Below are 16,903 nucleotides of genomic sequence, written 5' to 3' on the forward strand. Positions count from 1 at the left end.
GGGTTAGCTATGTGTGCCTTTACGTATGTATTTCAGTATTCTATTTTTCACAGAAAGCCCTGTTAAGGTGTGAGGTGTGGATAATTCTGTTCAGGCATTTTGGAAGTTGTAGGTTTTGAGTAGGTAGTTCTGACATGTTCCCTGTATCAATCTGTGAAGAGCAGGTCTTTATTAATCCTGTTTGCTGTTGGAAGTGAAACAGAACTGCCACAGTGAGTTGATCAGACTTCTGGTATGCTTTTTAGCCCGGTTTCTATCAGGGAGGGTGCTTTGATTCATTCAGGAAATCTAATGAAAAGCAGGCCAGTCTCTTCAACTCATCTGTTAAATGCTCATCCCACAGACAACGTAGAAGACAGTGAGTCAATCACTGAGCATCTCTACATAAAGCTTCCTGCCCAAAATTTCTCTTCTTGTTTTCCACTCAGACTTACGGCTGCTTTTTTCTCACTGTGGAGACTGCAAGCCTCTGGCGTTCCCCAGCAAGAAATTGTGGCTTAGACCAAGATCAAGAGTGATAAGAACTTGCCTTACCCTCAAGCAATGTGTGGAATTAGGAAGTTTACAAACACCTCTCACCTCTTTTTGGTGTCATGTAATACAACAATCAACAGTTGGACTGTGAGTCAGTCTGTTGCACAGCTGCAGAGCATTCACTTCCCTGGGGTAGGTGCAATACAAAGGAAGAGTGGCACAAAAATTGAGCCGGCAAATTACTACTCTCTCCTGGCTCAGCTGCTCTTTCCACCCCTAAGGCAGTTCACAGGTATTCCAATACAGAAAAAGAGGAGATAGACAGAAGGAGGAAGAGGAGATGTACTATCATCATTTATTAAAGGTAGACACCTGTTGAATTTCTGATTAAGAAAATACCCTCATGGAGAGAGAATGGATGGGTACAGGAAACTGTCTGGACCACAGAGGGTTAAAGGGTTCCTGTTCCCAGGATTAAACCGAAATTGGTGGAAAATTTAATAGGTATTTCAGTGTGATAGAAAAATATTCCAAGCTTTAAGGAGTTATAGAAATTACAACCAGCCCCTGCTCCCAAATTCAGCAACAGGAGGCTATAGTTGCTTGTCATTGAGGCAAACTCCTTAAAAGTGCTTTTAGGTCAAAGACTCCTGCTCTGGAAAATGTAGTTCATATACAATAAGGCTCATAAACTGCAGCACATTCTATCTCCCCTGTGTTGAAATAATGGCAGTGCAGTGGTACTGATGGTCTTTTGTATAGTTAGTCTGTTTTTTAATCACTGGTTATGTTCATCTGACTTTCCACAAAATTGTTTGAAGAGTACCATTTATTGCAACTTGGCTTTTATGGCAAAACTGCTGCTACCAACACATTGCCTATAGCAACATTGCAGTTTTCTTAGAAGAACAGGGAATAAATTGCTTTCATTTTTTTCTGCATGAAATCATTTTAATATTTTTAACGAGGAATATCATCCATATTTGCCTTCAAAAATTACGTCATTTACTTCTATGAACTATGACAGAACTGTGAAAATAGTTCATCTAGGAGAATTACTTTATTTTGTCTTCAGAAACAGACAACTTCAGGTCTCCTTTTGTTGTTTTTGCTCCAAGTATAGAGATGAGACAGATTAGGATGTCCATTGGCTGTTTGAAAGAGTGTACTGAAGGTTTGAAACCTCTGATTTAACTTTTAGAATAACTGAGATTTCTATGCTTTTTGTTCTTCCCATACTTGGAATCCTGGCTCAAAATTCAGCATGGTTAATGTGAATTTCTAAAGCATCTGTCACTGAACAGAACATGCATTTTGATTTCATATAGTGTTGGATATGTGCTAAAGTTCTGCTATATCTCTTCATTCTCTTCCCTCATGGCTCCCTTTTTACTGAAACCTTTTTTCAAGTTGACTTTTCATTTTTGTTCATCCATAAGGCTTGATTTGGTGACTTCCATTGCACATCAGGGCCTCTAGAGGAAGGGCTGCTTAATAGGATCTTAAAAAAAGCACTGAATGTATATGCAGCTTCTAGAAGGGACTGTGTAAATGTGTAACACAAAATGGGCCTAGTCTGTAATATCAGATAGAAGATACTGAAGTCTGTTTGATGCAACCAGTGTCCTTTTTCAGTTGAGGCTTTCTCAGGACACTGGAGCACTGGTGGTTTCTCCTGAGATAAATTTGCCTTTTCTGTTTTTTCTCTTTCTGTATTGGTACAGGGAACATGCAGTTTCATTTTTTCACTGCAGTGGCAGTGAATTTTAACTGCTTGAAAGTTCTGGTGAAACACTTGAAATCTACCTGACCACATTTGTTCAAAACAATGAAGTTTCTTTAAGAAATCAGCAGACCCCTATAAGTAGGAGATCAAATATAGTTGGGTGCAGCAGATTCATACTTCCCTCTTTCTATAACTTGTAAAGAAATCAATTGTTTGGCTGCAGTGGAGAAATTTGTGTTCAGAACTTACTGCACTGTGTACAGTACTCTATATGGCTCAGAAATGTAATCATTGTTTTTGACTGAGTTACCTCGTGTCAGCTGAATCATGGTATCTGCCTATGTGCCTGTCTGTAGCCTGGGCCAAACATGAGTTAACAGTGTCAAGTAAGCCCTGTTCATGGAATTTGTGCATTTTGCTTTGTGTTACCATGGGCCAGTAGGAGCTTCTCTTATTTTCTGATTTACTGTAGATCAGCTGACACTTGGTAAATTCTGTGTGTGTCTGAGAACACAGAGAATGGTTTAAAATTATGTAATTTTAATTGACAGTCTTTATGTAGCCTTTGTTTTCAACGTAGTTAGTTTTGGTGCTAGATGTTTCTATCTGGTTATTTTCAACCCTCAGGAAGAACCTAAGAAAGTTCGATTTGACTATGACTTATTCCTGCACCTTGAAGGCCACCCACCTGTAAATCACCTCCGCTGTGAAAAGCTCACATTCAACAACCCGACAGAGGAATTCAGAAGAAAGCTGCTAAAGGCAGGAGGGGTGAGTCCTGCACCCATGTCAAAAGCCCTCACAGTAAAGATGTTGCTGCTTGTTGCTGGTGCATGATTAGTATAACGAGCAAGATGGACCTAACAGTGAAACTAAGTGAGATGTTTTTCTGATTAACTTCGTACAGGAGCTTGGTACATGTCTTTAAGTGGAATGGGTGAAAAATTGAGCATGTGCATTCCTTAAATACATGATTCTGTGGTGGAAGTAATAAGAAAATAAAATGTGTTTCATTGAAAGACAAATGGTTCTATATTAAACAGAATAAATTCAGTAGTTATAAGGTAGAACAAATCAAAACTCTAACTATAAATAAACATAGTTAAATCTATGTAATATGTTGCACAGTCTGAATCAGAAAAATGTACACCTGGGGCAGTTCTTGGTATTTGGCATTTGTCTTCATTTTATTTCATTTCATAAGGCTGCTGTTAACCCATTCTTCCAGACTTCCTGCAAGCCCTGCTTGCTCTTCATTGTCAGATGCTTCACTTCCCAGTTGGCTGTTATTTGCAGACCTCATGAGTATATTTTGCCTCCTTTACCAAGTCACTGATAGAGATGTTAAGAAGGCCTTCATGCTGTGAAATTTGAAGTGTTAATGCCAGGGCCTATCTTTATTTGAAACAGCCATAACATGAGTGGGTAAGCTTTTTTGGTACCACTAGACAGTTCTGGGCTGGAGAAAAGAGTGAGCTACTGTGAAAATCTTCAGTCTGCTGAAGAGAATCTTTGAAAACAAAGCAAAACCAGGGAGCATGTGTAGACTGAAAGACCTTGTTGCCCTCCTGAAGAAGAGAACTGTTACAACTATAGTTACATTGAAATAGAAGCATGGGCAGTGTTTTATGTTTGCATTTATAAGGTGCAAGAGGCTTTTTAGTGTGTTTGCAAGTAAAACATTGAGATGTCTGGAAAGCTTTGTGAGCCATTGCTTTAATATTTGCTAACAAAAGGCTGGATAATATTGATAAGTTTTAACCACAAGTGTAATTAATTTAAGTGATGCCGGCAGAGAATTTGGAGTTGAGGAGTAATGATTAAAAAAGTTAAAATAAGAAGCTTCCTTTTTATTGCTCATTTTCTGTGCCTTTTCATTTTAGGTTTCTTGAGTTAACAAAAGCAAGAATGTTGCCTAAGTGTGAACACCAAAATGTGCCATGTTTTGATCAACTTCTTTCCCTGAATATAGGGAATCACCAGTACAGTCATTCTTAAAATTCATTGCTCCACTGACTTTTGTTTTCTGGATGCTTCAGACTGCATGGCTTTTTCTTTTTCTTCATTTCCCCAATTTCTTTCCAAGAAATTAGTATTCTCATTAAGTTACCAGTTTTCTTCATCCCTTTATGGGATTTCTGACCTGGGAGTTTATCTCATTAGCTTGGCAGAAATAATGTGATAGCATTCCGTCTTGTCCCTATAAGTTTCTCTGAAGGTCTTACATCTCCTGGTGTTGAAAGGCCCATTACACTTTATGAAATGCTGGAAACAGGCTTTTTTTGAATCCTGTAAAAGCCCTGAAAAGCTGACTTTCTCTTCCAAATGGGTGAATTCCGTCTGTTGTCTTTTCTGAACAGAGCATTAACTCATTTGTAACTTCCATGCTTTAGGCTGAGAAGAGCATTTACAGGACAATAAAGTATGATACGGGTTTTGCACTTACAAATAAATCAAAACAATACCTCTAGCTTATGGTTATATTAAAGAAAAAAGTAACAGTAACATGTTGTTGAATTTTGATAGGCTAGAAGTCTGGCAAAATGAAGTTCATGTTCTTCAAAATGAATGAGATAACATATTAATGTAAAACTCTGAGTGGTAGCATTGATTAAAGTCCTTTAACAGGTTGGGCTTTTGCTTAGATGTTTTTAAATAATGGTCTAAATTGCTTGATTTCTGTGCACCTTGAAACCCAGATCTGATTTCTATTTTTACGTGGGCTGACTGATGTGAACTACAAAACATGATTATTTCTCATTTGCATAAATGTATGCATATTACAAATAGTATGTCGTTCTGGAGGGAGAAGTGTAGGCTCACCTGGTACTTGCATGCTGCCATGTTCAGTATAGTCTTGCCTCTGTGTTTGTCTTTTGCTGCAGATTTCTTGAATTATCTCTTGGCTGCTCATAACTCCCCCCTTCCATCACACGTATGTCTTGTGGCCTCCCAAACACGAACTAGTCAAGGTTATTTGCTGTAGCCAATGTTCTTCTGTTTTTCAGGCTAAGAAAGTTTTGTTACCCTTCTCCATCCTTCATGTCCAGTAAGGTCTGACTGGCTAGCCTGTAGCTTGCTGAGAGAGTAACACTGGGATACCACAAGTGATTAAAAACTCAGAACTCAATTATAGTATAACTTTGCAGTGCCACTGTGGCCCCTTTAATTAGGCAAACAGGACGTTTAGGGTGGTATCAATCATGTAGATTAGCTCTGTGGAATATTTGTATCTTAGCATTTTATTTGATATCATCAGAATTGAAGCAAAAGTGTGCAGTCAGTCTTCATTACTGGAGCTCGCTGATTTCCAAGAGGCAGTTACATTTTCAGGCCTTAGAAGAAAGAATTTGGCTTCAGAGATTCTTTAATCAGGAATGTAAATAGAAACTTTTGGTTCTGTCTTAGGCTATTTCCAATTGTCAAAATTTTCAGCCTTCAGAAATACATTTTCTATTGCTGAACCTCCCACAGCCCCTTGAAAAGATTTAGTTATGCTCAAGTCCATCTCTACCATTCACCTATTTTCAGTTGGTTTATCCTTGTAATTCTAGAAAAGAAATGTTTACATTTCTTGAAGAAGTAAAACATTTTTAAGAGTACTCTGGACAAATTCAATGAAACCATACACTTAAGTTCTATACCTTTTTATATATCTATATATATCTATATCTATATCTATCTATCTATGTATGTTCTGAATGACATTCCTTTTACAAAGGTTTGCTGTGGAAATTATACCACTGAGAATTTTCTGTACCATTTACTCAGTGTAGTACCTCTTCATTTGTAGCTACCAGATATATATGTATACTCATGTGAATTAGCAACCTGTTGCTTGAAATCCCCAAGGATACCCTGGATACAGGTGGCAACTTTTAGTTGATCTGTGTCTTACCAAGCCACTCATCAAGCTACTGCAAGTGAATAAACTGCAGTGTATGCATACCGTCTCCTACACAGCTAGTCCTCTAGGCACAGCATGAAATTATGCTTGAGCAGGTACAGTAGGATTGACGTTTTGATCATGTAAATGCCTGTAAGTGTTGACCCTTATGTAATTCCTTCTTAGATTTTTCAGTTACCTGTTGTGATCAGTTTCAGCCTTAAAATACGAGAGACCCTGAGGAAAAAGAGGTGGCACTGGATTGCTGCATATGGATTTCAGAAGAAAACTGACACTGGAAAATTACAGAGATTAAGAAAAAACCTTCAAATTTGATTTGAAGATTTTGAATTTTGAGTCACACAGAAAACACTTAGCAATCGAGTCTGATTCCATTTATGTATTTTATATTGTCACTAGTACTGGTTCTATTGCTTTATTGGCTTGCATGTTTTTCAATTGCAAGAAAAAAAATAAAATTACACCTAATCTGTTTAGTGAGCTAGTAAAAGTAAATTAATTTTGAATATGCTGAATGACAGCTGCCTAACATTTTAGAATTAAATTCTGCTCCTGGAAAAAAAGATTTGGTCAGGCATCACTTGTTTGAATATGTTTGAATATTTACAAGTAACTTAATTTCAATTCTTGCAGGAAAAAGTGGTGAAAATATTTTCAGTCTGTATTAAGATAGCAGTTTGATATACTGCCCTCTCGTAGCTGCAAATGCATAAATAAAAATGTTTGGATTGTTTTGCAAGTTTAATTGGAAGTTAAACATTTTTGCCTTTTTGGCAGGAGACTCAAAATTAGTTTAATCCAGGAGTATGCAGACAAAATTTAATAGCTGACTTCTCTTTCCTAAAAGGAAAAGCCTTTTAGAGAAATCTGTCCCTTAGAGAGCTGTTAACGCTGTGGGCAAAAATAGTAACATTCACTGGTTTAGTACAAATGCAAAGGGTTGTTAATGGTTTGAGGTTTCATGATTAGAGGATGCAAGAAATAGGTCACTTTTAGAGTAATAATGATTCTGTTTAGCGCCAGATGAGTCCTTTATTATTGCTTTTTGTAAAATTTGTTAGGAAATACAAGAGCACTGCTTCTGTAATAAGACAGCTCTTTTCTTAAAGACAGTTAATATTTAAATGAGTCAGAGAGACAAAGAATTATTCTGAGAGAGAATTTTTAGAGAAAATTATCAAGGTAAAAATTCAGGTTTTGGCAAAACCCACTGCATTCTGGTTTGAGGTTTTTTACGTATCTTTGTGGTTTTATTGTTTAACAGTTGAGAAATGTCTTTAGTCAGTTGAGTTGTCTGCATAGTGCCAGTTTTAAAACCTATGTTCATAATCCATGTAATGAAGATGAAATTGTGGGGATTTCCCTCTTTTCTCCATCTTCCCTATTTCCTGGCAAATTCCTCTGTGTCAGTTGGAATAGTTGGCTTCTACCCAGAACCAACCTTAGGTATAATGCTGCTCTAGGGAAGGGATTATCTTTAATCTTGTGCTTTTCATATTTAAGTAATTGAATTTTCTTGAACTACATATTATCTTACTTTCAAGCAAATAACTTAAATTTTTTTTATTGGCTTAAATATAAATAATAGTTGTTCAGGATTACTGTATTTTTTAGCTAATGATTTATATTTTGGAACTTCAGCCTTAATGTGACTTTCTAGGTTTTTCTCAGCAGTGTGTTATCCTCTGGAATTTCAAAATGTAGGTCTGCATTCGCACCTTCAGTAGCTCATACTGGGGTCCATACTGATTTTTCATCATCATGACTTTAACTGTTAGTGTTGCTGTGGTCATTTAAAATCATTACTACTTTCCCCCAATATTTCAGATGTACTCTTTAATGTTGAAAAAAGTGATGTGTAGGAATCTGTTTGTCACTGTAAAATGACACAGGGTGTGGCAACCCAGAGCCACACAGAGAAGTCCAGTTGTCTGCTACTGATACATGAGTATAACTCGTGATGAGTGCTGCAGAAATGTCGTGGTAATGGTTCATTTTCCCCGGAATTTTAAGGGATCTTGTAGCTTTTACTGAAAGTGCTCTTGGAATTTTTCTGCAGCACACTATGGTAAAGCTTGCTGCCTGTTCTGAATGTGCTGTATGAAGGTGTTCTTTGATGAGCAGCTCAGTGAATGAAACTGCAACAGGTAGCTTGGTGTGGATCTGATTATTGCAGCTTTATTGATGGCCTCCTTTCATTCAGGAGAATGAAAAACTAGGAGACAGACAACAGATTTTTGATAGTGGCTTATTCACCTGCAGGAGCTCTGATGTGGATTAATAAGGAAATTGTGTTGGTCTGGACCTGTGACACCCATACAGTTCCTAACTGTGTAAACATATATGTGGGTTGGTAGATCTGTGACTTCTATACCTCAAGGTTGACACGATTGTAGAATAATGTGGGTTGGAAGGAACCTTTACAGATTATCTAGTGAGCAGAGACATCTCCAACTAGATCATGCTGCTCAGAGCCCTATCCACCTGACCTTCAGTGTTCCCAGGGATGGGGTATCCACCACCTCTCAATGCAGTGTGTTCCAGCGGCTCACCACCCCCACTCTAAAATATTTCATTGCTGTAGCTAGTCAGAATTGACCTTATTTAAGTTTCAAACTACTATCCCATGTCCTATTGCAGTAGGCCCTGCTAAAAAGTCATCCTTCCGTTCTCATGTAGCCTTCCTTTAGGTACTGAAAGGCGGCTATAAACTCTCCCCAGAGCTTCTCTTCTCCAGGCTGAACAGCCCCAACTCTTTCAGCCTGTCCTCATAGGAAGGGTGCTCCATTCCTCTAACCATATTGGTGGCCCTCTTCTGGACTCTCTCCAGCAGGTCCATGTCCTTCCTTCCTGTGCTGGGACCCCAGAGCTGATGCAGGATTCCAGGTGAGGTCTCAGCAGAGCAGAGCAGAGGGGCAGAATCCCCTCCCTGGCCCTGCTGCCCACACTGCTCTGGATGCAGCCCAGGACATGTTTGGCTCTCTGGTCTATGACATGTGCCCATGGCTGGGTCATGTCCAGCCTCCCATCCACCAGCACCCCCCAGTTCTTCTCTCCAGGGCTGCTCCTCATCTGTCCATCCCACAGCCTAAATTGGTACTAGAGGTTGCCCTGGCACAGGTGCAGCACCTTGCAGTTGTGTGCATTTGTAGAAATCTGCAATAAAAGAAGATCAGTTTTTAATGGAACATTTTAAAATTGTTCCACATTCCTCATGTTATAAGGACATGAAAAGCAAGGTTTTGCTTTGAAATTGAGTTGTTACTGTTGGGTACACAGGTACTCCAAGTTGTCAATCATATATTGGTAGATAAATGCTGTTTTCAAAATGCCAGTTTTTTCTTTTTTGTAAGGAAACTTCAGAATCAATTGTTAGTAGGTTTAGTACAAGCTATTATAATTCAAAAGGTATTGCAGTTTCATAATTTCCCCCAAATTGCTGGAAGAGGAATAGTGTAGGAGGGTTCCTGATTATATTATGGCAATTGGTAGTGCATAGTTATTCCCTGATCCATTCCTTTTTTCTGAAGTGAATGGAACTACTTAAATTAAATGCATGGCAGTTTTTCTTTCCATAGCATTCAGTTGTCTTGAGTAGCAGATTGGAATGTCCTTTGAAACACCCTGAGAGAAATTTGTACAAGGGCAGGTATTATTAGATAAGAGAGTAAATTTAGATATTAAGAGGAAATTACTTTCTGTGGGGTTGGGGAGGCACTGGAGCAAGTTGCCTAGAGAAGTTGTGGATGCCCCATTTCTTGGAGTTTGGATGGCAATTTGAACAACCTGATGTAGTGAAATATGTCCTTGCCCACAGCAGGGGGATTGGAACAAGATGGTTTTTACTCCTTCTTCAACCCTTCCAACCCAAACCATTCTATGGTTCTAATATGCCTGCAGCTCAGATATTATGGAGGGTGGTCACTTCAGGTTGATTATTCCTACCCGATAATGTGAGCATCTCTGCACTGTTCTTGGAGAAAAAGTAGGTTTTCCTTTGCCCTTGCAAAGTCATTTTTCACTTAAAGCAAATGGTAGACAAAGGTTTTAAATACAAGCTCAACAGCTGAAGGCTAGTGAAGTGAGCTTTTGGTGAACTAGAGGCAAGATACCACTACTGGCAGAGCAGTTAGATTATGTGAGAGGGATCAGCAGCTCCCCCTCGAGGAAGCTGTGGGCTGCAGTGGAGTCATCCCTCAGCCTTCTGTTCTCTAAGCTGAGCAAGTCAAGTGAGGTCAGCTGCCTTTCACCCCACTGGGTGCCCTCCTCTGTGCACACTCCAGTTGTCTGATGATGTCTTTCTTGTGCCGAGGTGCCCCAGCTGCACCCAGGACGCAAGGTGGGGCCACACCAGGGCAGAGCAGAGTGGGACAATGACGTCCCTTGACATGTTTCTTCATACAGCCTGTTCTGCTGTTGCTGCATTATTTGTGCCTGGTATTAAACTGTGAAACTAACTGTTCTCCCTTGGCCATTTTCCTAGTGCTTATCCACTACCAGATATCCTAATGCACACTTTTTAAAAGCACTTAAAATACTTGTGAGCAAGCCTAACTAATGCCCCACTTTTACACATTGTGTTACTGTCACCATTTGCTCCATGAAAGGCAAGCTTTGAGATTAGCTAGAATCTCTGCTCTGTTAAATAGAGTCATGCAAAATCTTTGAGGAAACAGCAAAACTGTAACTAGAGCTTCATTTTTTGCATGTTGGTGAATTCAGAGCGTGGTTATATGGTTGTTTAAACTGACTTGGTTAAAGACTGCTGTTGTCTCACCTTGCTTCGTTGACATTGTTCAGTCTTATTCCACCAGTCTGGCTGGTCCCACTTAGCTGTTGACTTTATAAGAGACCAAGAAGGATTAGTCATGTTCCTGGGTTTTGTTGCTGAAATGATTCATTGTGGGTGCAGATGAGTGCCAGCTGCAGGTGTCCTTGGCTGCCTGGCCCAAGCATGGGCTGCAGCCATGTCTCCCCTCTCTTGCTTTATCTCTAAACAGCTGTAGGACAGTGGGAAACTGGCAATGCTGGAGGAAGGAGAAAAGTAAAAACAGTGTGTATAGGCTGCACCGCAGAGTTACTGCTATGCTATCAGTGAGCTTGCATTCTTGCTGCAGTAGTAGTATCTTGCTGTGACAATGCTTATTCCCATCTTCTGCATCTTTGGTGAAGCCTTGTTTTAACAGAGGCACATGCATAGACATGGCCACAGTCAAGCAGTGTGTGTCGCCAGTGTGGTAGAACCAATGTGAAAATAGGGGCTTACTTCAGACCTCACATGGTATTAATGCTGTTCATCCCATCCCTCTAAATCTTTCTGTAGATTGTCATCCGGTTTTGAAGCAGTCTGTAATATGGAGACTGTTAGTGGTCCAAATACTTGCCAGAAACTGAGATATCTTAGAAGTCCATACACTTTTTTAAAAATGTCAGCTTTCTAAGAATGCCTGTGTACAATCATGAATATATGAATATTTCTAAACTGAAATGTTTCTGAATTTTAAAAATAAAATTTATGCAGTGGTTAAACCTCATTGAGTTGATTTCAGTCAATCAAACTTCTATGCTTCAGGGAGAAAATGGCAACTTCCAACACTAGGAGAAAAAATTTTTGGCAAAGTTTTTGCTTCTTTGGTTTTAATTTCAGGGTAGGGCAAAGCCTGATCTGTCTGAGCAAATTTTTATTCCACATGGATATGCACCTTTTTGTCATATGAATGTATGAGCGGAACTACTTTGGGCAATAAAATACCTGCTTTAACTCTCTAATTAATGGGTAATTTTGTTTTTTCTGAATGACTTTGATTTTATGCAAACAGTATGTTCTATTAAATTTGTGGCTTGAAAAATTACTGCAGAGTTTGACTTAAAGAACAATATTGTTCGACACCTATTTGACATCCTCTGTGAGAGAAAATAATGCTAAATACCTGCATTTTCTCTACCTGTTGCCCAGGCTTATGGGATGCACATTGAACAAAGATTGTTCTTTGTTAGCTTGTGCCTTCTCTTGTATTCGGCTGAGTTTGATGCAACCAAAGACCTTGCAAACTGAGATAAAAAAATATTTCTTCTGCTAAAGGATCACTTATTGTTACTCACAATAACTAATTACAATCAATCAGCAGTGCCAGGATTGCAAGAAGAATGTCATTGCTTTTGGACAGATGATTTTTCAGAGTTTTGGCTTCTGTCCAGCTCCAGTGTAGAGCACTATAACTGCCTTTTTCCTCTGCCTTTGGCGTCTAGCTAGAGTGTTGAAAACAGGCTGATAAAAAAAAATATTTATTACCTAGACATGTCTCTTAATATTCCCCAAACTACCATGTATCTTTTGAGCAAAGTGGTCTGCAACAATATTAATTTGGAGTGGTGTTTTAAAATTTTTTTTTAAAATTAAAATCCTGTCTTCAGAAGCTGTAGGCAATAAAATATCATCCTGACTTGGAGAGGTAACATTGGAATACACATATCTACATCCTTTGTTTCCCTTTATTTTTAATGTAATGTGTATGAGGCATGTGATGGTTCAGCTCATTCCTATCCCCTGCGTTAGAGGATGTTTTGGTCATCTGAAGAGGCAAGGGTAACCACGTAGGATATCCACAAAAACCAATACTGCTTTGTGCATGGGAACCTGTGGGAAGAGAGTTGTTTCCTTGCAGGTGCAGAGCTCTGCATCTTCTTTCCAGTTTTACAGGGCTTGTCAGACAGGTAAGCTGTCTCTGGCATTTGGAGTTCTGAAACCATAGATAAATGGATGCCTGAAACTATAGATAAATGGTAGGAATCATAAAATCCAGACACAGCACCGCTAGAGCAGAAGACAAGATCTTAGTCGGGTTTCCCACAGATGGAAGGAATAATCTTTACGTGTCAGGTAACTGGTCAGTAATAGCTGATTTACGTGTGCTTTCTGGAAATGTTCTGTTTGTACTTAAGTCCTTCAAATCAAGAAAGGGAGCTAGACCCTCTTAACAGCAAAACTGACTGCCTGCTTACCAGCCACCCAGTTTACAGTACTGTTGATAACACAGAAGCCTGAAGTTAGAAGCTGAAATTAAAGACTTCCTGCTTTTACTTTAAAACCTCAGTCTGTTTTTACAGTGTATCTTTGTGGTGGGTTAACCTTGGCTAAGATGCTTGTTCACTCGCTCTGCCTCCTCTGCCTCTCAGGGAATGGAGAGATGATAGGGTGTGAAGGCTCACAGGTCAAGATATAGGCAGGGAGATTGCTTACTAGTTAATATTGTGGGAAAAACAGACTCTTCTTGGAGAAAATTAATTATCAGTGTGATTTCATTAAACTACCCCCTCTTGAGAAGAATCATGCGTATTGTTTGTTGGACTCTTATTCTTCAGCGTGTCTGGAGACACCAGTGTGATTTGCTAGGCAGGTGAGACTCTGCTCATGTTGATAATGTTTTACTAACATGCTTTCCCTCTTATGACAGATGATGGTAATGTCAGATGGCACATCGTTTTCTTCAGGGCAGAGCCTTCATCTCCCCAGCCTTCCCACTAACTATCTGTCTTTTTCTGAAGTGAAGAAGAAATCATCTCATGGGCCAAAGGTGAGACTTATTTTACTAGAAGGAATTTGAGCTGGAAGTGCTTTTCGTGGTAATGAAATTAATTAAAAAAAAATAATCTAGATGTGTTTTGCAATGTTTTAATTGGTAGGCAAATGATAACAGGTCTTGACATTTCTTTGCTCTGTACTTATTGTTTGACATGTGAAATACTGCAGTTGCAAGGATGCCTATGAGAACAAATACCAGTGAAGGTTCTCTGGTTATTGTACTTGTACAATTGCTTTCCTCCTATTCCAAAAGGAATTGTAATAGTGTCTTATAATGTGAGGATTACAGTGATAGAAGTGTGATCTGTGGAAATGTAAAGAATATGAGATAATACTATAATAATAATTTCATTTATTAAGCATTTTTAAGGATAATTGTGTAGAGTGAAACTTGAAGCTGCATTCTTCAGGATTTTTAATTTTGATTACATTTGAGAGATTAATTCTTTCCTAGATGTTTCAAAGAAAGCAATGTGTCACTGGTCTCTAGGACATCAAATTTTGAATCCCCAACTTAAAATGTAGTAAAAAGACATGGTCCAAGGAACCTCTTGAGTAATACAGATGGACCTTTCTGAAGTAGCAGATAATTTCTTGAGAAGATGAACTAATGGTATGGTAAAATAAGGAGCATGTTGTTCTTTATTCACATATGAAATGCATTTCAATTCACATTGAAATGCAAGTCTTTTCTCCATTCTGTTAAATAGTTTGGCTTTTCGTTTTCTTTTGTAGTATCTTATAGATTTGAAATATGTTACTTAATCCTGCATATACTTCAAGGGGCAATACCCATTTTTATTAATAACTTCTGTGTTCACTGTCTGTGCCAAATCTTGTATCTTGGAAGAATTGTCAGGTAATGAACTAAGGGTATGCCTAAGAAAAGATGGTAGGGATACATAATAAGCAGGGACAGGCAGAAAATGTTCTTTGACATGTCTCTGCTTGGTGTGCATTGTACAGCCTCACAATCTCTAATGCAGGTGCCTTGCAACATTTAAAGAATATATGGAAGTGTGTTATTTCCCTAATGAGAAGCTGAGGTATAATCTGAGGATTAATCTGAGGGTGCTTACTTTGGCATACTGAAGTTAGTGCTTAATGTCTCAAAGGAAAGCAAAGGCCTACATCAGGTGCTGAAGAAAGGTGCTGCTGATGAGACTAGGATGTATCTCCATCTGATTAGATACCAAACATTACTCTGATACTTGACCATCTCTAATAGGGGTTCTTGTGATGTTGGTAGGTAGATATCTAGAGTTCATTTTCCAGTCTCTTCTGAGGAGTTGGCTGTAATGTTGATTCACTTATGCCTTGCTTTGCATGCCAAAGCAGGTGTGCTGAGGCTTGGGTTAATAAACAACCCAAGCATCTCTAGAAGGACTTCATAGAGGTACTGACATGATACTGGTTCCTGTACTAGTTCTCTGCCTAGTAACTGTACACCATGGTAAGTGTTGATCTCAGTTTTTTGTAAGCAAGTGTAAACCTGGGAAGTAATTTTCCAAATTGTATTTAGACAGTGAATTTCCATCTGACGTGGAAAAACATCAAGTGTGGAGTGTGATGGAGTGAAGCAGGTATTTGCTGAAGTGTGTATTTGCTGCAGTCATTTATATAAACTAGCGCTTAAAATCTTTTCATTTTCTTCTGAAGCAACTCAAACGTATGCAGAGAGTTTGTCCCATACTGTGCAGCTATGTATGAGGAGGTTAGGTGTGCATCAGGATTCCATCCCTAGAATTTTTAGTAGCGGGGAGAAGTGTTTTATCAATACACTGATTTTTTTCAGTCCCTGTGGATATTTGATTTTTCCTCTCCCCCCAGCAGTCATTGCTTCACCCTGTCCAACTTGGAAGACACGCTTATGAACAGTTAGTCTTTCATCTAATAAAGATAGGCTTGTAAATACCTGCCTTGCTGAGAATCATAAGCTATTCTTGAGAAATGGAAACACAAGATAACCTTGGGTATAGTGCAACACTAAAGTTTGGGGTTTTTGTTGCAAGTTCTTGGAGCTGAAAAGCCTTGAATTTTGGTCTTACGTGTTTTTGTTCTGGTTGGAATGTAGGAAAGTTCCAGCCAATGTACAAATAGATTTTCGGTTTTGTCATTTGGAGTCACCCCAATGATAGAACAACTTCATGTCCAGATTTCATTTAAATATGCCTCTAGAATAAGAGTTGCAGGAAAGTCTTGATAGTTCTTGGGCATAAGCTGCTTGTCCCAAAAGTGTACTCCAGATGTCTGTGCTGGGTGACTTTGGTATTTTTCTGCTACAGCAATAGGCCTTTGATGTGCTTGGCCTAGTTTTGGTTTATTTTGTCTGTGAATACCACAGTTAACTTTGAGGTCATTTTAAAACTTTGAGTATGGAACAAACAGAACCTTATGCTTCTCTGTTTGCCACTGCAAAGTAGCACTAAGCTTTATGGTTAGATAAGAATTTAAGTAACAATAAAACCAGTGCAACAAAATGTTATTCTTGGTTTAGCATTCACTTCCGAAAAGTACAATATGGTATGAAGTAACAGACAATTGTCAGTTTACTTTCTGTCACATTCACTTCTTAAATATGTATTAAATAGAGATGTTTGTATTTCTAAAGTGATTTTTTTTTCATTCAATTTAATGGAGAGGGTATTAGTGAGCCCCAGTATTTTGATTCCAAAACAAAGCTTTAACCTTGGAAGTACAGATGTCAGGCAGAAATGTATGAAAACTTTTCCTTTATGCATTTTTTCAGAATGTAAGAATAGCTGCAGGCTGCTTACAGGTATTTGTGTTGAATTAAAATAGTGCTATTGCTATGCCCGTTTGTGTTATATAAATATTACATGCACAGAATAGAGATAAAGCTTGGTTGGTTTTCCTTGGGGATTATTATGTCTTTTGCAATGAACCGTAGTATCAGAGAAACAAGATTTATTTTATAAGCAAAGAAAGCGAAAGCTTTTATTCCTGTGTATGACCAGAAAAAAACAGAAATTGTTTTATGCTCCCCCAGTTGGCCTTCACTGTTAAGCCAGTGAGTTTTGTAATTTTCCATCTGCTTCTAATTCTTCTGATCATCATAACAGTTGATGGTCTAGGCAAAATTGAAGTCTGGGAAGTTTTTCAAATTTTTGTTGGAAACAGGTAAATTAATCTCCTACTCCTGGGTATTTTTGGAGGTTCTCAAATGTTGTGATTCTCTTTCCTGTTTTTTTGG

The 16,903-nt window shown here is 38.6% G+C and overlaps 1 protein-coding gene across 3 annotated transcripts in view; it reads left to right on the forward strand.

The window, feature by feature from the left end:
• Positions 1 to 16,903, forward strand: part of MLLT3 (MLLT3 super elongation complex subunit) — a 117,420-nt gene that overhangs the window by 62,844 nt on the left and 37,673 nt on the right. For 2 of the 3 annotated variants that reach the window (XM_058827283.1, XM_058827284.1), the window contains exons 4-5: positions 2,828 to 2,971; positions 13,562 to 13,681. In XM_058827283.1, coding sequence (XP_058683266.1) covers positions 2,828 to 2,971; positions 13,562 to 13,681 — 264 coding nt within the window. The remainder of the gene's footprint in view (positions 1 to 2,827; positions 2,972 to 13,561; positions 13,682 to 16,903) is intronic. The other variant, XM_058827285.1, reaches the window with a different exon arrangement.

The sequence above is a fragment of the Poecile atricapillus genome, chromosome Z, assembly GCF_030490865.1.
Source record: "Poecile atricapillus isolate bPoeAtr1 chromosome Z, bPoeAtr1.hap1, whole genome shotgun sequence".
Classification (NCBI taxonomy): domain Eukaryota; kingdom Metazoa; phylum Chordata; class Aves; order Passeriformes; family Paridae; genus Poecile; species Poecile atricapillus.